General features: G+C 33.6%; 1 protein-coding gene and 1 pseudogene across 1 annotated transcript; both read left to right on the top strand.

Moving 5' to 3' along the window:
* The first annotated feature begins 10,421 nt into the window (after positions 1–10,421).
* LOC116129444 (DELLA protein GAIP-B-like) lies at positions 10,422–12,503 on the top strand. The gene has a single exon (XM_031415182.1). The coding sequence runs from the start codon at positions 10,693–10,695 to the stop codon at positions 12,337–12,339; it is 1,647 nt and encodes a 548-aa protein (XP_031271042.1). The 5' UTR covers positions 10,422–10,692; the 3' UTR covers positions 12,340–12,503.
* Positions 12,504–21,438: 8,935 nt separating this feature from the next.
* On the top strand, positions 21,439–22,812 carry LOC116129698 (annotated as a pseudogene).
* Positions 22,813–24,095: the final 1,283 nt, after the last annotated feature.

The following is a 24,095-nucleotide window of genomic DNA, read 5'->3' as shown; positions in this document are numbered from 1 at the left end:
CCCGAAGTTTTGACTTGAGAGCTTCACATCACTGCCATAGTCACAGTCCCCGACTAGACTTCCGGTAACCTCTCTACTCCCTAACCCTCACTATACTAGCCTCTTTCAGCCTTGTTGACTTGAGCGTCGGAATGCCTACGGCAAACACCACACCGGTGTTTTCTGTCCACTTCACGCGTTTGTTTCTCTACGTGTACAGGTGCAGCGGATCGCTAGTGGCCTCAACCTCACGAGATCAGACCCCCCTTCCGTACAGGTAGATTTTTACGTCTACAGTTGGTAGGTTCTTAGTTACTACTTCAATTTAAGTTACTTTTTAGTTTATTCTATAAGTTACTTTGATCTAATGAGAACTTTGTCTTCTACTTATAGTTAAACGACTACCATTCGGACTCGTTTTTCAATTAGATATATAATTTTCACTACTATTTCTACTTTTGCGCAAACAATGGGGAAACCAAGAAATTACAAATATTAATATAATATTATTTTTATTATTAATTTTTGAATAATTTCTTTTAACCCCTAATATTTCAGATTTAGTTAAAACACCCCTGCTTATATAAAACTTTAATTTATTATGAAATCACCCCCGCCTCCTTTTTCCACCGCCTGAAGTCTCCGAAAGTCCCCATCAGTAACTCACCGTGACCAAGAGGCTTCGATATGGCCGTTTTCGGCCATATTGATGGCCGAAAACGGCCATATCAGGCCAGATCTATTTCGGCCGAAATAGATCTGGCCGTTAACGGCCAGGTCCGTGGCCGTTAACAGCCATATCTGGCCGATAATGGCCAGGGATCTGGCCACTAACGGCCAGATCTGGCCTGATATGGCCGTTTTCGGCCATCAATATAGCCGAAAACGACCATAGCGATGACTCCCAGAGCCTCCCACCGAAACTCTTTCTTTTTTAGGGACTTCGATGAGTTTTTCGAGGCGATCCGTGGTGGTTGGCCGCTGTAGGCGGTGGTGGCTGGGTGGCAGTGGTGGTGGTGGTTGAGTGGCAGTGGTTTGTAAATTGTTTTAAATTCAAGGACATTATTGTCCAAAATTTTAGTTAAATAAGGGTAAAATTGAAATAGGATATTAATGTAAATTTATTTTAAAATGAGGGCATTATTGTCCAAAATTTTCATTAATAAGGGATAAAATTGTAACAAAAAAGGATAACCCTAGTAATCTCAGAATACCTAAGAAAATAGAGGTAATCAGATTACCTCCAATATTACCAATAGTAGTTACTATTAGTATTTAAAGATTATCGGAATCTTATATTACTTGATAACCAATATGGTAATCAAGTAATATCAGATGATATTACCCCAATAATCTGATATTAACGCCAACCAAATGCCCCCTAAAGAAAATGTAATACACCAGTAACTCTGGCCTTCCTGAGGGCACATCTGCCTAAGTCATCAAACAAGACTTGCCGTCCGTTAAAAGGGGACCCAAAAACTTAAACAGTAAGGGGATTCTGACTTTATTGTGTCTGCAAAATAAAGTTGAAGCAAAATTCAATAGGACAAGAGGCACATGGTAGGGATTTGAAGGGCTTGTAGGTTTAATGAGTTCTGAATTGATGGGCCGAGCCAATGGCCCACAAAGATGGGTTATAAGCACGTGGCATGGACCATAATGTCTTTTACATTTTTTTTTTTTTTGAAAAACAAAATTATTTTCAGGTTTTAGCATGTGAGAATTGAGTTTCTTATGATTTTATGGTCCAATTTGTTAGGTTAAAACACAAGGGTTGTTACGCTAGTTAACAATATTAATCTCAATTAAATAATAATAATTTTCATTCAAATTTATCTTTCTCCTAGAGCTGAAACATTGCATTAAATATATTTGCTTTTTAGTTATATAATTATATTTTGTAAGAAAAATTATTAATTTATGAATATAATAAAAACAACTCAAGTCAAACTGAGTAAATTTTTTTTTTTTCTCTTGGATTAATCCAATCTATATTTATTTACTTTCGAGTTCACTCCACAAAATTATTGCTTTGAATTAAATAATCATATATTTATGTTCAAATTTCATATTATCATTTTATCATTAAAAAAAAAAAATTTATTAAGTGGTTTTTTTTTTATGATTGGGAGTGTCCGAACCAATTTACACATACGTCATTAAATCTCTCAAGATGTTGAACTATCAGTGGAATAAAAACTTTAGTTGTTACCCTTATTAGCACCCGAGAAAAAACTCGAACTCAATACCTCTTGAGTAATACACCCAATACTTCAATAGTCCATATTTAACCACTCGACCATCTAGAGGTTTACTACTATTTAAATATTGTTAGCATTGAATGTAATCATACTGATTTATTTTTAAATTCATACAATCATTCATCCACCTAAAAAAAACACTACAATTTTATTTTTAAGAATTAAAATATATTATTTTATAAAAAAGATAAATAATTATGTAAAATAAGATTATTTTATTTATTATTATTATTTTGTTTAAGGATAAGAGACTATGTAGAAAATCTCCACGTGTGTTAAAAAGTGCACCGATTTTAGCCGCCTGAGATCCCCACAACAAGACCGACCAAAACAGGATGGGTCAAATAGATTTGGTCACTTTTATTTTTCCATCACATGTGCTATAAATAGTATAAATTAATTTAACAATCTCTAACCAACTCAAATTTGCACATGCTAAACAAGGTAATTAAAATTAACTAATCAACCTAATTTATTCCTTGCCTTATCCAGTTATCCTAAACCTTTCGAACCTCAAAATTGGTGTGAAACAGTTCATTAATTAATTAATTAATTAACTAAGTTCATTAACACCATCATTATATTCAATCTATTCTTTGAAATAATTACAACATTGTAATAATGAATTTGATACATTTTCAATTTATGATCTAAATGAATAGTTGATGTCAATTTGAGTAGAGAAACTTATATATCTGAATCTTATCCTCTCGTTTTGTTAATATGATAAGATCATTCAATGAAATAATATCATTTTATTATTTTCATTTTGTTTGATAATTTAATTATAATTTTCCTTCATATGTAATAAAATTCTGTAAAATTAAAAGAGGAATTTAGGGTTCATGGATATTTGAGAATTAAACAATTTTAGTCTAATGTTTCGCTATTTAACAGTGTTAATCTCAATTAATTAATTATAATTTTCATTCAAATTTATTTTTCTCCTAGAGCTGAAACATTGCATTAAATATATTTTCTTTTTAGTTATATAATTATATTTTGTAAGAAATATTATTAATTTATGAATATAATAAAAACAACTCAAGTCAAACCGAGTAAATATTTTTTTTTTTCTCTTGGATTAATCCAATCTATATTTATTTACTTTCGAGTTCACTCCACAAAATTATTGCTTTGAATTAAATAGTTATATATTTATGTTCAACTTTCATATTATCATCAAAAAAAAATTATTAAGTGATTTTTTTTTTTTTTTTAATGATTGGAAGTATCCTAACTCATTTATACACATCTCATCAAATTCCTCAAAATCTCTTGAGTAATACATCAAATGGTCTTTATCGAACTACTTGACCATTTAAAGGTAGTTACTATATTAAGTAAATATTTTTAGCATGTAATCATTCCACTTTAAAAAAACACGACAATTTTATTTTTAAGAATTAAAATATATTATTTTATAAAAAAGATAAATAATTGTGTAAAATAAAACTATTTTATTTATTATTATTATTTGGTTTAAGGATAAGAAACACTGTAGAAAATATCCACGTGTGTTAAAAAGTGCACGGATTAATTAATTAATTAACTAAGTTCATTAACACCATCATTGTGTTCAATCTATTTTTTGAAATAGTTACAACATTGTAATAATGAATTTGATACATTTTCAATTTATGACCTAAATGGAAAGTTGACGTGAATTTTACTAGAGAAACTTATATATGAGAATCTCATCATCTCATTTTGTTAATATGATAAGATCATTTAATGAAATAATATCATTTTATTATTTTCATTTAGTTTTATATAAATTGTCAATGTTATTTATAAATAAATATATTCGTTCATAGATAATTATCATGTATTTTTTTTTTTATCGATGTTAATTTGACGATAATCATCATTTGTCATTTATCAATGATTATTATAAACACTATTTTATTATCGGACGGTTTCATTATATTAGTTAAGTTAAATATCGAGGTTGTCTCATTAAGTGCTATTTCATGGGTTTCTAGATTATTATTTCTTTTGTAGTCGGTAACTTATGATTAAGTGGGATTAATTATGGTTAAGGGAGAATGTTTAATGTGAAAGGTCTCCTAATGCTTTCATTTCAAGAATTCTTTACGACTTTAATTTTGTTAGTGTTGTCTAATCTTAATTATCTTTACTTAATGCATCTAGATTTGGGTTGTCAAACAAAATTATAGCTCCCAAAAATATTAAAATGCTTCTAAAAATGACCTTTAATTTGGTCTTGCTTTATTTCATCTTTTTATCATTTTTTTTAAGGAAAAAAGAATTGCTTTGGAGGAACCTTTTCTTATCTAGTATTTTTTATTTGGATTAAATGTATATATCAGAAAATAAGTAAAAAAAAAATAAGAAAAATATATTTGTATCATTTCATTAGTCTAATCAGCAGTCACTGAATTTACCAAGACTTTTTATTATTTATGATTATTATTATAACATCTTTTTTTTTTTAATTGTACTATTATTTTAATTTTATATTTTATCTTTAATTTAGGGTTTTTATTTTTGTTTAGGGGGCAAACATGTCAGCTTTTAGCTTTGAGGTGTTCGAGAAATATCTTGGAAGATGACTCATCAAGGCCTAGGTCCCACTGCCATCAAGGAGACCAAACTGTTTATTAAGAAAAAAGGAAAGTGCTAGATCATTCAGCGCGTGACTTTCACGCTTCGTTCACCGAGAACACGGCGTACCTTTTGGCATGATGCTCACTTTTATGGTTCAGTGCACAGTTTATCAGTGCCAGCCTGTCTCATCACCTTCACGATTCGAAAACGCACCCGCCAAAGAGCGCGTACACTGTCGCCCTTGTGTGGTTGTAAATTTTTCTATTTTAGAGATTGAATTTTGTATCAAAAATAGGAGGGAAATGGAGAAAAATAAAGAGATAACTTTCAATATATATAAAATTAGTTTATTTTAAAATAATTGGTAACTTAGTATTAAATAGTTAAGGGTGCGTTTGGCTCCCTATTTTTATCCATATTCCCAATCCTATTCTCTAAATAATGTTTGGCACACTATTCCAGAAATATTATCCTATTTTTTTAATTACTTTTAGACCCCATAAGGTTATTAATTTCGCTAAATGCTCCCTAAATTTTTTAAAAAAAAATTAACAAAAACCCCCCAATCAACCCAACTTGTCAGATTCCGACAACCACCGCCGGTGATAACCGGAATCTGTACAACGGCCTAAATTCTGACCATAAATGACCGAAATTACACCGATCTGGCCGTCAGCGATGGCCAAAGATGGCCGTCGTTTTGGCCTTTTCGGTCGTCGACGGCCATAACAGGCCGTAGATCTGGCCTTTTCCGGCCAGATCCGTGGTGGATCTAGCCGGAAAAGGCCATATTGATGCGTTACGACACAGATCCGATCGGTCTGTGCCGTAACGAAATTTTCCGGTCAGATTCCGACGGTGGCGGTCAAAATCTGACACTGCAGGTGGTGGGGGTGTTTTTGTCATTTTATATAATAGGGTCTTTAATTAAATTAATAAACCTAAGGGCTTTTTCATAAATTTTTCAAATTTACCTCGTAATACTCCCCTATCCAACAATCCAATACTATCTTCAGAATACTATCCAAAATACTACACCAAATGCACCCCAAAATATGTCACATCCCAAATATGTAAAACTCTATCTCAGTTTATAGAAAATAATTTATATATTTTTCTTACACACACTTTAATTAATCTTTCGACGTTTTAGAACTGTCAATAAGAGCGTTAGTGACCACCTTTATTAATACTTAAAGGAATTCGAATTTAAAAACTCATGAACATCTTTTTACTCTTTTATCATTAGATCACCCAATAGTAATTAATAATTTATACATTGAATAATATTATTTATGATATATTGTGTTTAAACTACACAAAATATTTGAGTAAATGTCATTGCTTGAGATGTTTGTTTGTACCAAATCCACTCAAACAATGAGATATTTTCTAACCCTACAATCACTAAAAAAATATTCACTACTTTAAAGTGTGTCGATGGGCTTTGTCGACGTTGCCTGTGCAATGTTAAAAGTAGATATTGAGATAGAACTTATGGGCTCCGTTTGGTTCAAGATTGAGAATACTACTCTTGGTATTCTCAAAAAAGTTAAACGGTAAAATACCCAAAATCTCTCATTTTTTAGAATACTATTTTCAATATTATTTAATTTTTTTTAAACCCTCTAAATTTGTTAATTTAATTAAATACCCCTAAATATTTTTTTTAAAATTACAAAAACACCCTAACAATCCACATTTACCAGATTCCGGCCACCACTACCGAAAAATGGCCGGAATCTGGTAGGATGGCGCACTACCGGTTGAATCTGGTCGGTAGTGCGCCGATCTAGCCTTTTCCGGCCAGATCCACCGACGGCCAGATCTTTGGCCGTAACACTCAGTCACGACGGCCAACAAACGGTCGTCGTTGACCATCAACGACGACCGTTTGTTGGCCGTCGTTGAGAGCAAATACGGCCAGATCTGACCGTAGATCTGGCCTTTTCCGGCTAGATCCACCGTGGATCTGGCCGGAAAAGGCCATAGCGACGCATGACCGGCAAGATCCAACCGGTCATGCACCCATACGGCGACTCCGGCCACCTCCGATGGTGGTCGTCGGCTGGGGGTGTTTGAGGGTGGATTAGGGGTATTTTTGTTAACTTTTAATGTTTTATTATAGGGGGTATTTTGTAAAAAAATAAACTTAAAGGGTATTTTATTAATTTATAAATTCTACATAGTAATACCCGCCCAATTCAATTTTTTTTTAACTTTTTTCAAAAAACTTTTCCCAAAACCCCCAAATTTTGAACCAAACGGTTTCATGCATACTCGAAATGAATGGTATGTTCTGCGAGATTTCTTATATAATTCTCAGTCCCTTTTGGAGATTTATACAGTTTATGCTCCTTGAACATGAGTAGGATTTTTGTGGCTATATTTCCATTATTTTTTCTGGCGTAATAGTATCCGAGATGATGGCTAATGGTTATGTTCACAATTGGGCATGAGAAGTGGTAAAAAAATTCAATATCATTCATGTTATAATATGAATTTAATCATATTCACCCGTTTCCACATATTGTAGGAAACATATTTTCTTATATATTTAAAATGTCAGGAAAAAATTATAATAATGTAGAGAGACAAGATTTGTAGGAAACATGCCAACTTAGCTAACATGGTGATGTTTCTTAAACCATGATTTGATAACATTTTAATTCTTAAACCATGATTTGATTAACATTTAATTGTTAATTTGATTATTTATTTATGTAATGTAGTATTGTCAGTAGATAAGCTTACATCAAAACATTTATGAGTCTTCATGCAACTCATATGATTTTTTTTTGGAAAAAAATTGGATAAGATTATATTTTATATGATAAGGTAATTAATTAGATAGTGATATGAAATTAAATTCAAATAATATATGGTTGATTGATTAGTATTTATATAATACTCAACAAGGTTGACAATAATCACAATATATGTGGGCATGGATTTAAAATTTGAATTCTTAAAATATATTGAATATCATCAAAATGTTGTTTTCTATCCCTAAAATATACTATACTATAAGATTATTTAAATTACTGTAAATGGTATTTTAGTTACATATAATATGATCGTACTGTGAATAATATTATTTCCTTACTGATTTAAAGTATGGATCTTCTATTAATTAATTTTGTAATTACCGATAACCCCTAATATTGGCAAGTTTAATGATGTCTACTGGGTCCGGTTCCACAAGTTACCAATAGTACATACCTAACAAGTGAGAGAAAAAGAGAAAGAGCGTATAAAAAACGGCCTCCAAGGCACGAGTGGGCGCAGAGAACAACGGGAATCTGAAACACGTGTAATGATCACATGGGTGCCGGTGGGGGCCGTTTCCTCAAATAGCCAGCATCAGTACTAGTACTTCAAGTAGTAAACAGCTCATGGTTATTGCTAAATGAACTACAGAAGTGGGACTTGGTCCACGTGTAATGATCACGTGGTCTCAGTTCCAGCTGCGGGCCTTCTACCTGCCGTTTGTTTCTCATAAAAAAGCGAGACGGGGTGGGCCACGTTCAGTAATAGAACGTCACGTCGTATATATTTGTTTTATTTTTATTTTTATGGTGGAAAAAAGAGGGAATTTGTGAGGATTAGAAGTTGGAAGCCGTTAGAACGCCGTTAACTTGTTGTTGCTTTTTTTTAAATATTGGGATTCTGACTGACGGGTTGAGTGGCTGAGGTTGACGGCCGGTTCGTATTGTCAATTAGTCTCCCTCGTGTAGGGCAGACCTGACATTTGATTAATCATACTAAAATTATCCACGCGCCACGTGCACGCACTTGCTTTCAAGACGATTTTATTTTTGTAATTCTATTTTCTCTTCCACAAAATTTGATTAATAAAAGCCCACATGTGATTTTAGTTTATCCTCGACGTATTTTAAAAGTTTAATATTTTTTAAATCAAAAAATATTTTAATTTATATATATTTCTTAAAATATCTCTTAAAAAAAATAAAAAATTGACCATAAATATGTGGGCTTTTCAACCATTTGCATTCAATCTTTGACCCCTAGCCATTGAGGCTAAATCTTTGGAATTTGGGATGGGGATGACCTACAATTTGTGGTTTCTCTTTATGGGATTGTTTCTTTAATTATTAGGGTTTTTTATGAATAATTTTATGTATTTATTGATGTAAGAAATCAATCTCACGACAAGTATTCATCAATTGTCTTTCTTATGTTCAATACATTCTTTAATTTGATTCTACCTTAAAAAGGAAAATAAATAGTTGATTTTTTTTTTTTTTTTGGGGATAACCTGGGTATTCGACACAGTTTGTACATGCTTCAACTAATCTCGAGGGTTTATTGAACATTCTACAAGCCTAAAAAATCAGATAATTAATTACAATATTATTGTGCTAGGTGGTCCCAAGGATCAAGATTTGAACCCAAAAATTCAAAGAAAAAAGCAAACCTCGTTGACTATCATACTAATCCCTGGGTTTAATTAATGTTCTTTACAACAATTGATTATTCAATTAGTTTATAAGAAGAGAACCCATTCCGTGATTGATGGTAAAACCATAAATCCATAGATAAAACACAAACTGCTCCAATTTCACATGAAAGTTCATCCTACCACAATCAATTTTATCACAAACCTATTCTCTTCAAATTAAACCCTAGTTTGCCACACTAGATTTAACACCATTATTCTTAACCAACTAAAAATTAACAAAAATCTTCGATGAACGAACGCATACTTAATAACACGGTCTATCAATTAAGACTAGATGGATGTATCTATGATCCAATGCCCAATGTGCATGTGCTCTATGATTTTCAATGAGACGAGTGTACGTATATATGTCAAACCATAACATGCCACAATGCATAAATGTGCACGTGTCTAACATCCACATGCTCTGTGATTTTTAGTGAAATTAGTGTAAATATATTTATCTAACCATGACATATTAACATGTATGATATGTATTTAATGACGGGATAGATGCATATGTATCTGTCTTATTAAAACATGTTTTAAATTAGAAAAAAAGAAGAATATGCATATACATTAACCAAATCCAAGCACGTCATGTCAACATGCATGAAATATACATGCTTTGTGGTTTTTGGTGAGATTGGTGTACGTACATCTGTCCAACCATGACATTCTAACGTGCAAGATATATATATTCAATGATGGATAGATGAATATGTATCTGTCTCATTAAAAATGTTCTAAAATTAAAAAAAAATGATGCATATGCATTCATCTAATACGAACGAAACCACATCAATATACATGCGTTCAATGATGGGATAAATGTATATGTACTCATCAAATAAAATTATATAAAAAAAAAGAAAAAAAAGAAGCAGAAATCAGCATAATCAGAGAGGCAAAGAGTGAAGTAATCTTAGAAATAAATGAAAAGAAATCAAATCAAAGTAATTAAAAAGAAAAGTAAAATACCACAAAAGTGGAGCAGTAAATGAATTTGGAAGGTCTGTTCCAAACCAAAAGTAATTAAAAAGAAAAGTAAATGATTTTGTAGCCTTCAAAGTTCAAACCAAAAGTAAATAAATAAATAAACAAAAAATTATTTATTATAATTTTTGCATCTTTATCAGTCCAGCTGAACTGAGTATAGTTGTTCTCACTTCCCATTTCTCATTTCTCATTTCTTAAACTCTAATCTCCCTCTCTGTCCTTCATTGAAGCTCGCGCCCCCATCACGAGCCTCCTCATCTCAACTCAAATCCACTATTTCTTCGCTTTTAGCTTTTCTTTCATCTTCATTCACTCAAAATTCGAACCTAGCACCCCCCCAATGCCCAGATTCTTTTTCTTCAATCTCAGAACAACCTAAGCAGATATCTTCATTTTCGTTTCGTTTTTACTTCCATCATGAAGAGGGAGCATAACCAACTCGACCCACCAGCCAATTCGGCGCCCGACGCTGGAAAAGCCAAGATGTGGGAGGACGATGCAGCGGCGGCTGCGGATGGAGGGATGGATGAGCTGTTGGCGGTTTTGGGTTACAACGTGAAGTCTTCAGACATGGCGGAGGTTGCCCAGAAACTTGAACAGCTTGAAGAAGCTATGTGTAGTGTTCAAGTTGATGGGTTTTCTCAACTCGCTTCGGATTCGGTTCATTATGACCCGTCGAATTTGTCCACGTGGCTCGAAGGGATGCTCTCCGAGTTCAACCCGGACCCGTCCACAATCACTTCTATCGATTTCCCGAATCAGCGACGGATTTTTGAAGAAGCTTGTACTTCCGATTACGATCTCAAAGCGATTCCCGGTAAGGCCATGTATAATGACAATACTGCCTCGTCCATTTCCACGACCAGAGATCCCAAACGCTTGAAGACTGAGATGTACCAACCCGAGTCAACTCGTCCCGTCATCCTGGCTGACTCACAGGAGAACGGAATTCGTCTCGTTCACGCTTTAATGGCGTGCGCGGAAGCCGTTCAGCAAAACAACCTCACTATCGCTGAAGCCTTCGTTAAGAATATTCGGTATTTGGCGATTTCTCAAGCCGGCGCGATGGGGAAAGTCGCCACGTGCTTCGCGGATGCCGTTGCGGGTCGAATCTACGGGCACTACCCGCAGAACCCGATCGATCATAACTTCGCGGATCTTCTCGAAATGCACTTCTATGAAACTTGCCCGTATTTGAAATTCGCTCATTTCACTGCGAATCAAGCCATTCTTGAAGCGTTTGAAGGTAAAAAACGAGTTCATGTAATTGATTTCTCTATGAATCAAGGTATGCAGTGGCCGGCTTTAATGCAGGCTTTGGCGTTGCGGCCCGGCGGGGCGCCCAAGTTTCGACTCACCGGGATTGGCCCGCCGGCCCCGGATAACTCGGACCATTTACAAGAAGTTGGCTGGAAGTTGGCCCAGTTGGCGGAAACCATTCAAGTTCAGTTTGAGTACAGAGGTTTTGTTGCTAAAAGTTTGGCCGATCTTGATGCCTCCATGTTGGACCTCAGACCGAGTGAGGTTGACTCGGTTGCTGTCAACTCAGTCTTCGAGTTACACAAACTCTTGGCCCGGCCCGGTGCTATTGATAAAGTACTTTCGGTGGTGAAAAATGTTAAGCCGGATATCCTCACCGTTGTTGAGCAAGAAGCGAATCATAATGGTCCGGTTTTCTTCGACCGGTTCACTGAGGCGTTGCATTATTATTCCACCATGTTTGACTCGTTGGAGGGCTCAGTGAGTGGCCCGGAGAAGGCCATGTCCGAGTTGTACCTGCAGAAGCAGATTTACGATGTCGTGGCTTACGAAGGAGTTGACCGAGTCGAGCGCCACGAGACGCTGGCTCAGTGGCGAACCCGGTTCGGCTCGTCCGGGTTTCTCCCTGTTCACCTGGGCTCGAACGCGTTCAAACAAGCCAGTATGTTGCTGGCGTTGTTCGCCGGCGGAGAGGGGTACCGAGTGGAGGAGAATAACGGTTGCTTGATGTTGGGTTGGTACACGAGGCCGCTCATTGGCACCTCGGCTTGGAAACTCGCCAACAAACCTGTTAGGTTTCACTGAGTCTCTCTGAGTTGACTCGCTAGTAGTGTATCAAAAAATTTGCTGTGAATGTGCTAATCTGAGCTGGGTTCCCATGAATGAGACCCACCACCGTCTCATTCTTTTTTTTTCCCCCCCGTAAATTTCTTGCCATTATTTTTAATTTAATTTTCTGTTTTTAGGTATTTTTCTTTATTTTTAGGTCGAGAATATTTGTAGGAAACATGCCAACTTAGCTAACATGGTGATGTTCTTAAACCATGTTTGATAACATTTTAATTCTAAACCATGATTTGATTACATTAATTGTTTAATTTGATTATTATTTAGTAATGTAGTATTGTCAGTAGATAAGCTTACATCAAAACATTTAGTCTTCATGAACTCATATGATTTTTTTTTTGGAAAAAAAAAAATTGGATAAGATTATATTTTATATGATAAGGAATTATTAGATAGTGATATGAAATTAAATCAAATAATATGGTTGATTGATTATTATTTATTAATACTCAACAGGTTGACAATATATATGGGCATGGATTTAAAATTTGAATTCTAAAATATATTGAATATCATCAAAATGTTTTTTTCTATCCCTAAAATATACTATACATAAGATTATTTAAATGACTTAAATGGTTTTTTTATATTCCGTTTTTATTTAAGTATGGATCTTCCATTAATTAATTTTGTAATTGTAATTACCGATAACCCCTAATATTGGCAAGTTATGATGTTACGGTCCGGTTCCCAAGTTACCAATAGTCAACCTAACAAGTGAGAGAAAAGAGAAAGAGCGTATAAAAAACGGCCTCCAAGGCACGAGTGGGCGCAGAGACAACGGGAATCTGAAACACGTGTAATGATCACATGGGTGCCGGTGGGGGCCGTTCCTCAAATAGCCGCATCAGTACTAGTCTTCAAGGTTCAAGTAAACAGCTCATGGTTATTGCTAAATGAACTACAGAAGTGGGACTTGGTCCAGTGTAATGATCACGTGGTCTCAGTTCCAGCTGCGGCCTTCTCCTGCCGTTTGTTTCTCATAAAAAGCGAGACGGGGTGGGCCACTTCAGTAATAGAACGTCACGTCGATATATTTTGTTTTATTTATTTTTATGGTGGAAAAAAGAGGGAATTTGTGAGGATTAGAAGTTGGAACCGTTAAAACGCCGTTAACTTCTTGTTGCTTTTTTAAAATATTGGGATTCTGACTGACGGGTTGAGTGGCTGAGGTTGACGGCCGGTTCGTATTGTCAATAGTCTCCCTCGGGTAGGCAGACCTGACATTGATTAATCATACTAAATATTATCCACGCGCCCATGCACGCACATGCTTTCAAGCGATTTTATTTTTGTAATTCTATTTTCTCTTCCACAAAATTTGATGAATAAAAGCCACATGTGATTTTGTTTATCCTCAACTATTTTAAAATTTAGTATTTTTTAAATCAAAAAAATTATTTATTATATTTTTCTTAAATTCTCAGCCTTGGATCAAGCATTAGTTACATGTTTGTATCATTACCCTCATGCGAATGCTGATAACAAAATGTATTAATTGCCTAATTAGAAATATTCTCAAAGGCAAAGACTGCAAACACCATTAGCCAACAATCTGAAGAAGAAATCATAGACCTTTACAAGCTTAAAAAAAAAAAAAAAAAAAAAAAATGACCATAAATAGGGTTTTCACCATTGCATTCTCTTGACCTCTAGCCATTGAGGCTAAATCTTGGAATTTGGGATGAGGATACCACATTTGTGGTTCTCTTAGAAAATGTATCTTTACAACTCAGTGACATCATCCAGAGAAAAAATAAAAAAAACAGAAATGAGAAAATGAGAGAGAGAGAATCATAAAAACAAGGATGGAGATTTCTTTGTAAACTAGCATGCTCTTCTCTTATGAGATTGTTCTTTATTTGGGTTTTTTTTTTTTTTTTGTGAATAATTTTATGTATTTATTGATAAAACAATCATCACGACAAGTATCATCAATTGTCTTTCTTATGTTCAATACTTCTTTATTTGATTCTACCTTAAAAAGGAAAATAAATAGTTGTTTTTTTTTTTTTTTTTGGGATAACCTGGATTCGACACAGTTTGTACATGCTTCAACTAATCTCAGGGTTATTGAACATTCTACAAGCCTAAAACAGATAATTTAATTACAATATTATTGTGTAGGTGGTCCCAAGATCAAGATTGAACACAAAATCAAAGAAAAAAGCAAACCTCGTTGACTATCATACTAATCCTGGGTTATTATGTTCTTACAACAATGATTATTCAATTAGTTTAAGAAGAGAACCCTTCCGTGATTGATGGTAAAACCATAAATCCATAGATAAAACACAAACTGCTCCAATTTCACATGAAAGTTCATCCTACCACAATCAATTTTATCACAAACCTATTCTCTTCAAATAAACCCTAGTTTGCCACACTAGATTTAACACCATTATCTTAACCAATAAAAATACAAAATCTTCGATGAACGAACGCATACTTAATACACGGTCTATCAATTAAGACTAGATGGATGTATCTATGATCCAATGCCCAATGTGCATGTGCTCTATGATTTCATGAGACGAGTGTACGTATATATGTCAAACCATAACATGCCACAATGCATAATGTGCACGTGTCTACATCCACGCTCTGTGATTTTTAGTGAAATTAGTGTAAATATATTTATCTAACCATGACATATTAACATGTATGATATGTATTTAATGAGGATAGATGCATATGTATCTGTCTTATTAAAACATGTTCTAAATTAGAAAAAAGAAGAAGTGCATATACATTAATCAAATCCAAGCACTGTCGTGATACTGAAATATACATGCTTCGTGTTTTTGGTGAGATCGGTGTAGTATATCTATCCAACATGACATTCTAACATGTCGATATATATATTTATTGATGGATAGGTGAATAGTATCAGTCTCATTAAAAATATTCTAAAATTAGTATAATTTTCCTTTATATGTAAAAAAAAATCTGTAAAATTAAAAGAGGAATTTAGGGTTCATGGATATTTGAGAATTAAACAATTTTAGTCTAATGTTTCGCTATTTAACAATGTTAATCTCAATTAATTAATTATAATTTTCATTCAAATTCTATTTTTCTCCTAGAGCTGAAACATTGCATTAAATATATTTTCTTTTTAGTTATATAATTATATTTTGTAAGAAATATTATTAATTTATGAATATAATAAAAACAACTCAAGTCAAACTGAGTAAATATTTTTTTTTTCTCTTGGATTAATCCCGTCTCTATTTATTTACTTTCGAGTTCACTCCACAAAATTATTGCTTTGAATTAAATAGTTATATATTTATGTTCAACTTTCATATTATCATTTTATCATTAAAAAAAAAAAATGTATTAAGTGATTTTTTTTTTTTTTAATGATTGGATGCATTCGAGTCAATTTACGCACACCTCATCAAATTCTTCAAAATCTTCTGAGTAATACACTTAATGATCCCTATCAAACTACTCGACCATTTAAAGATAAGAAACACTGTAAAAAATCTCCACGTGTGTTAAAAAGTGCACCGATTAATTAATTAATTGACTAAGTTCATTAACAACATCATTGTGTTCAATCTATTTTTTGAAATAGTTACAACATTGTAATAATGAATTTGATACATTTTCAATTTATGATCTAAATGAAAAGTTGACGTCAATTTTACTAGAGAAACTTATATATGAGAATCTCAATCATCTCATTTGGTTAATATGATAAAATCATTTAATAAAATAATATCATTTTATTATTTTCATTTTGTTTTATATAAATTGTCAATGTGATTTATAAATAAATATATTGGTTCATTGATAATTATCATGTATTTTTTTTTTATCGATGTTAATTTGACAATAATCATCATTTATCGTTCATTAATGATTATTATAAATATCATTTTATTATCGGACGGTTTCATTATATTAATAAAGTTAAATATCGGGGTTGTCTCATTAAGTACTGTTTCATGGGTTTCTAGATTATTATTTCTTTTGTAGTCGGTAACTTATGATTAAGTGGGATTAATTATGGTTAAGGGAGAATGTTTAATGTGAAAGGTCTCCTAATGCTTTCATTTCAAGAATTCTTTACGACTTTAATTTTGTTAGTGTTGTCTAATCTTAATTATCTTTACTTAATGCATCTAGAGTTGGGTTGTCAAACAAAATTATAGCTCCCAAAAATATTAAAATGCTTCTAAAAATGACCTTTAATGTGGTCTTGCTTTATTTCATCTTTTTATCATTTTTTTTAAGGAAAAAAGAATTGCTTTGGAGGAACCTTTTCTTATCTAGTATTTTTTATTTGGATTAAATGTATATAGCAGAAAATAAGTAAAAAAAAAATAAGAAAAATATATTTGTATCATTTCATTAGTCTAATCAGCAGTCACTGAATTTACCAAGACTTTTTATTATTTATGATTATTATTATAACATCTTTTTTTTTTTAATTGTACTATTATTTTAATTTTATATTTTATCTTTAATTTAGGGTTTTTATTTTTGTTTAGGGGGCAAACATGTCAGCTTTTAGCTTTGAGGTGTTCGAGAAATATCTTGGAAGATGACTCATCAAGGCCTAGGTCCCACTGCCATCAAGGAGACCACACTGTTTATTAAGAAAAAAGGAAAGTGCTAGATCATTCAGCGCGTGACTTCACGCTTCGTTCACCGAGAACACGGCGTACCTTTTGGCATGATGCTCACTTTTATGGTTCAGTGCACAGTTTATCAGTGCCAGCCTGTCTCATCACCTTAACGATATGAAAACGCACCGGCCAAAGAGCGCGTACACTGTCGCCCTTCTGTGGTTGTTAATTTTTCTATTTTAGACATTGAATTTTGTGTCAAAAATAGGAGGGAAATGGAGAAAAATGAAGAGATAAGTATAACTTTCAATACATATAAAATTAGTGATAAGACAAAAAAATAAAAATTAGTTTATTTTAAAATAATCGGTAACTTAGCATTAAATAGAAAATGCTATCTCAGTTTATAGAAAATAACTTCTATATTTTTCTTCCAGATGTTTTAATTAATCTTTTCATATTTAGAACTGTTGGTCAAATAAGAATACAAATGGTTACTTTTAATAATATTTGAAAGAATTTAAATTTAAGAACTCATAAATAATTTTTTACTCTATTATTATCAGATCATCCAATAATGATTAATACATTGAATAATATTGTTTAAGATATGTGTTTAAACTACACAAAATATTTGAGTAAATGCTATTGCTTGAGATGTTTGTTTGTACCAAATCCACTCAAACAATGAGATATCTTCATGAGAAGTGGTAAAAAAAATTCAATATCATTCATGTTATAATATGAATTTAATCATATTCACCCGTTTCCACATATTGTAGGAAACATATTTTCTTATATATTTAAAATGTCAGAAAAAAATTATAATAATATAGAGAGAGAAGATTTGTAGGAAACATGCCAACTTAGCTAACATGGTGATGTTTCTTAAACCATGATTTGATAACATTTTAATTCTTAAACCATGATTTGATTAACATTTAATTGTTAATTTGATTATTTATTTATGTAATGTAGTATTGTCAGTAGATAAGCTTACATCAAAACATTTATGAGTCTTCATGCAACTCATATGATTTTTTTTTGGAAAAAAATTGGATAAGATTATATTTTATATGATAAGGTAATTAATTAGATAGTGATATGAAATTAAATTCAAATAATATATGGTTGATTGATTAGTATTTATATAATACTCAACAAGGTTGACAATAATCACAATATATGTGGGCATGGATTTAAAATTTGAATTCTTAAAATATATTGAATATCATCAAAATGTTGTTTTCTATCCCTAAAATATACTATACTATAAGATTATTTAAATTACTGTAAATGGTATTTTAGTTACATATAATATGATCGTACTGTGAATAATATTATTTCCTTACTGATTTAAAGTATGGATCTTCTATTAATTAATTTTGTAATTACCGATAACCCCTAATATTGGCAAGTTTAATGATGTGTACTGGGTCCGGTTCCACAAGTTACCAATAGTACATACCTAACAAGTGAGAGAAAAAGAGAAAGAGCGTATAAAAAACGGCCTCCAAGGCACGAGTGGGCGCAGAGAACAACGGGAATCTGAAACACGTGTAATGATCACATGGGTGCCGGTGGGGGCCGTTTCCTCAAATAGCCAGCATCAGTACTAGTACTTCAAGTAGTAAACAGCTCATGGTTATTGCTAAATGAACTACAGAAGTGGGACTTGGTCCACGTGTAATGATCACGTGGTCTCAGTTCCAGCTGCTGGCCTTCTGCCTGCCGTTTGTTTCTCATAAAAAAGCGAGACGGGGTGGGCCACGTTCAGTAATAGAACGTCACGTCGTATATATTTGTTTTATTTTTATTTTTATGGTGGAAAAAAGAGGGAATTTGTGAGGATTAGAAGTTGGAAGCCGTTAAAACGCCGTTAACTTCTTGTTGCCTTTTTTAAAATATTGGGATTCTGACTGACGGGTTGAGTGGCTGAGGTTGACGGCCGGTTCGTATTGTCAACTAGTCTCCCTCGTGTAGGGCAGACCTGACATTTGATTAATCATACTAAATATTATCCACGCGCCACGTGCACGCACATGCTTTCAAGACGATTTTATTTTGTAATTCTATTTTCTTCTTCACAAAAATTTGATGAATAAAAGCCGACATGTGATTTTAGTTTATCCTCAACATATTTAAAATTTAGTATTTTTTTAAATCAAAAAAAATTTATTTATAATATTCTTTAAATATCTCAGCCTGGATCAAGGCATTAGTTACATGTTACTGTATCATTACCCTCATGCGAATGCTTGATAACAAAATGTATTAATTGCCTTAATTAGAAAATTTCTCAAAGGCAAAGACTGCAAACACCTAAAGCCAACAATCCTGAAGAAGAAATCATAGACCTTTACAAGCTTAAAAAAAAAAAAAAAAAAAAAAAAAATGACCATAAATATTGGGCTTTTCACCATTTGCATTCAATCTTTGACCTCTAGCCATTGAGGCTAAATCTTGGGAATTTGGGATGAGGATAACCTACAATTTGTGGTTTCTCTTTAGAAAAAGTTATCTTTACAAAAGACTCAGTGACATCATCCAGAAGAAAAAAATAAAGAAAAAACAGAAAGAGGAAAATGAGAAATGAGAGAGAATCAAAAAATCAAGGATGGAGATTGTCTTTGTAAAACTAGCATTGCTCTTCTCTTTATGAGATTGTTCTTTAATTATAGGGTTTTTTTTTTTTTTTTTGAATAATTTTATGTATTTATGATATAAGAAATCAATCACGACAAGTATTCATCAATTGTCTTTCTTATGTTCATACATTCTTTATTTGATTCTACCTTAAAAAGGAAAAATAAATAGTTGTTTTTTTTTTTTTTTGGGGATAACCGGGTATTCGACACAGTTTGTACATGCTTCAACTAAATTCGAGGGTTTATTGAACATTCTACAAGCCAAAAATCAGATAATTAATTTACAATATTATGTGTAGGTGGTCCCAAGATCAAGTTTGAACCCAAAAATCTAAAGAAAAAGCAAACCTCGTTGACTTCATACTAATCTGGGGTTAATTAGTTCTTACAACAATTGATATTCAATTAGTTATAAGAAGAGAACCCATTGTGATTGATGGTAAAACCATAAATCCATAATAAAACACAAACTGCTCCAATTTCAAATGAAAGTTCATCCTACCACAATCAATTTTATCACAAACCTATTCTCTTCACATTAAACCTAGTTTGCACACTAGATTTAACACCATTATTCTAACCAATAAAAATTAACAAAAATTCGAGGAACGAAGCATACTATAACACGGTCTATCAATTAAGACTAGATGGATGTATCTATGACAATGCCCAATGTGCATGTGCTCTATGATTTTCAAGAGACGAGTGTACGTATATATGTCAAACCATAACATGCCAAATGCATAAGTGCACGTGTCTACATCACTGCTCTGTGTTTTTAGTAAATTAGTGTAAATATATATGTATAACATGACATATTATGTATGATATGTATTTAATGGATAGATGCATATGTATCTGTCTTATTAAAACATGGTTAAATTAGAAAAAAGAAGAAATGCATATACATTAACAAATCCAAGCAGTCTGTCAAATGCATGAATATACATGCTTTGTTTTTGGTGAGATGGTGTAGTAATCTCCAACAGAATTCTACATGTAAGATATATAATTTTATGATGGAGGGAAATATGTATCGTCTCATTAAAAATATTCTAAAATTAAAAAAATAATGCATATACATTCACCATGCGAACGAACCACATCATATACATGCTTCAATGATGGATAAATGTAATGTACTCCTAAATAAATATATAAAAAAAAAAGAAAAAAAAGAAGCAGAAATCAGCATATAGAGAGGCAAAGAGTGAAGTAATCTTAGAAATAAATGAAAGAAATCAAATCAAAGTAATTAAAAAGAAAAGTAAATTACCACAAAAGAGGAGCAGTAAATGAATTTGGAAGGTCTGTTCCAAACCAAAAGTAATTAAAAGAAAAGTAAGATTTTGTAGCCTTCAATTCAAACCAAAAGTAAATAAATAAATAAACAAAAATTATTATTATATTTTGAATTTCAAAGTTATCTCCAGCTGATGAGTATAGTTGTTTCACTTCCATTTCTCATTTCATCTAAACTCAATCTCCCTCTCTTCCTTCATTGAAGCTCGCGCCCCCATCACGAGCCTCATCTCAAATCAAATCACTATTTCTTCGCTTTTAGCTTTTCTTCATCTCATTACCTCAAAATCGAACCTAGCACCCCCCAATGCCCAGATTCTTTTCTTCAATCTAGAACAACCTAAGCAGAAATCTTCATTTCGTTTCGTTTTTACTTCCATCATGAAGAGGGAGCATAACCAAATCGACCCACCAGCCAATTCGGCGCCCGACGCTGGAAAAGCCAAGATGGGAGGACGATGCAGCGGCGGCGCGGATGGGGGATGGATGAGCTTTGGCGGTTTGGGTTACAACGTGAAGTCTACGACATGGCGGAGGTTGCCCAGAAACTTGAACAGCTGAAGAAGTATGTGTAGTGTTCAAGTTGATGGTTTTCTCAACTCGTTCGGATTCGGTTATTAGACCCGTCGAATTTGTCCAGTGGTCGAAGGGATGCTCTCCGAGTTCAACCCGGACCGTCCACAATCACTTCTATCGATTTCCCGAATCAGCGACGATTTTGAAGAAGCTTGTACTCCGATTACGATCTCAAAGCGATTCCCGGTAAGGCCATGTATATGCACATACTGCCTCGTCCATTCCACGACCAGAGATCCCAAACGCTTGAAGACTGAGATGTACCAACCGAGTCAACTCGTCCCGTCATCCTGGCTGACTCACGGAGAACGGAATTGGCTCGTTCACGCTTAATGGCGTGGCGGAAGCCGTCAGCAAAACAACCTCACATCGCTGAAGCCTTCGTTAAGAATATTCGGTATTTGGCGATTTCTCAAGCCGGCGCGATGGGGAAATCGCCGTGCTTCGCGGATGCCGTTGCGGGTCGAATCTACGGCACTACCGCAGCGAACCCGTACGATCATAACTTCGCGGATCTTCTCGAAATGCACTTCTATGAAACTGCCCGTATTTGAAATTCGCTCATTTCACTGCGAATCAAGCCATTCTTGAAGGTTTGAAGGTAAAAAACGAGTTCATGTAATTGATTTCTCTATGAATCAAGGTATGCAGTGGCCGGCTTTAATGCAGGCTTTGGCGTTGCGGCCCGGCGGGGCGCCCAAGTTTCGACTCACCGGGATTGGCCCCGCCGGCCCCGGATAACTCGACCCTTTACAAGAAGTTGGCGGAAGTTGGCCCAGTTGGCGGAAACCATTCAAGTTCAGTTTGAGTACAGAGGTTTGTTGAAAAGTTTGGCCGATCTTGATGCCTCCATGTGACCTCAGACCAGGGAGGTTGACCGGTTGCTGTCAACTCAGTCTTCGAGTTACACAAAATCTTGGCCCGGCCCGGTGCTATTGATAAAGTACTTTCGGTGGTGAAAAAAGTTAAGCCGGATATCCTCACCGTTGTTGAGCAAGAAGCGAATCATAATGGTCCGGTTTTCTTCGACCGGTTCAAGAGGGTTGCATTATTATTACCATGTTTGACTCGTTGGAGGGCTCAGTGAGTGGCCCGGAGAAGGCCATGTCGAGTTGTACCTGCAGAAGCAGATTTACGATGTCGTGGCTTACGAGGAGTTGACCGAATCGAGCGCCACGAGACGCTGGCTCAGTGGCGAACCGGTTCGGCTCGTCCGGGTTTCTCCCTGTTCACCTGGGCTCGAACGCGTTCAAACAAGCCAGTAGTTGCTGGCGTTGTTCGCCGGCGGAGAGGGGTACCGAGTGGAGGAGAATAACGGTTGCTGATGGGTTGGTACAACGGCCGTCATTGGCAACTCGGCTTGGAAACTCGCCAACAAACCTGTTGGTTTCACTGAGTCTCTCTGAGTTGACTCGCTAGTAGTGTATCAAAAAATTTGCTGTGAATGTGCTAATCTGAGCTGGGTTCCATGAATGAGACCACCCACCGTCTCATTCTTTTTTTTCCCCCCTAAATTTCTTGCCATTATTTTTAATTTAATTTCTGTTTTTAGGTATTTTTCTTTATTTTAGGTCTCTTTTTTGGTGGAATCTGTGTTTCTCAGGGGTGAATTAAAAATAGGTAACATTGTATTATATATGGGATATTTTAATATATATATAACTTTGTGGTAATAGAATAGAGTTTTTTTTTTAAATAAATTTAGTGATGGGTGATGTAAAGAAGCACCAACTAGTCTTAGGGTTTGATGGAATTTTGAAAAAAAAAAAAAAAAAAAATTGGTAGAGCTCCACTGCAAGTGGATATCTAAAGATCTTTTGAATTATTTTATTTTTTCAGAAAAATGATTTATGTTTTTTTTTTTGGTGGGCACATGATAAATTTGGGCAACTATAACACATTTAAAGTGAATAATATATACATTGAAGTTTGAATGAAATAAATACTTATAAAATTAAATGTAGCATCAAATATGTGATATTATTCAAAGTAAGGATTTGATTATGATTTAAGTTGGTTGTTAAAATAAAATATTCAAAGGTAAATGGGTTGATTAGTTAAGAAGTTTTTTAATATAAAGTGAACAAATCGAATTATTATTATTAATTAAATTATAAAACTAAATCTTCAATCGTAATAGATGACATTACCAGAATGTCTTGGTCTGTTGGTGCGACTGCGAATGTATATGTATCAAATAAAAAACATTAATTATTGATAATTTGTCAAACCAATCCAATGTTTGACAATCCATCACATTATTGAGCTAACAAATTACTTCCTAATTAAACACAAAATTTCAATATATTTATATTACAGAAACTTTGACTTTTACATTTGTCTAATTATTTGCCTTCATGTTCCCATTACAAGAAGCGGTCAATTAGTTTCACAATGAGATATTTAAGATATCCGAATATATATATATTAAATTTCTAAGTAGACATCTTGTAATTTGTAAGGGTAAACTAAGCGTCAATCGTTGATTTTGATTTTTGCTTCCATTAGCCAATTATCCATAGATTATGCGTTAAAAACGTCGACACCATTTTATACTAAATTTTTATTTTCTTCATAAATAGCATGACAAGATTGATTTGTGATTCTT

The sequence above is a fragment of the Pistacia vera genome, unplaced genomic scaffold, assembly GCF_008641045.1.
Source record: "Pistacia vera cultivar Batoury unplaced genomic scaffold, PisVer_v2 Contig106, whole genome shotgun sequence".
In the NCBI taxonomy this organism is placed as follows: Eukaryota; Viridiplantae; Streptophyta; class Magnoliopsida; order Sapindales; family Anacardiaceae; genus Pistacia; species Pistacia vera.
This window is presented reverse-complemented; position numbering and strand designations above follow the sequence as displayed.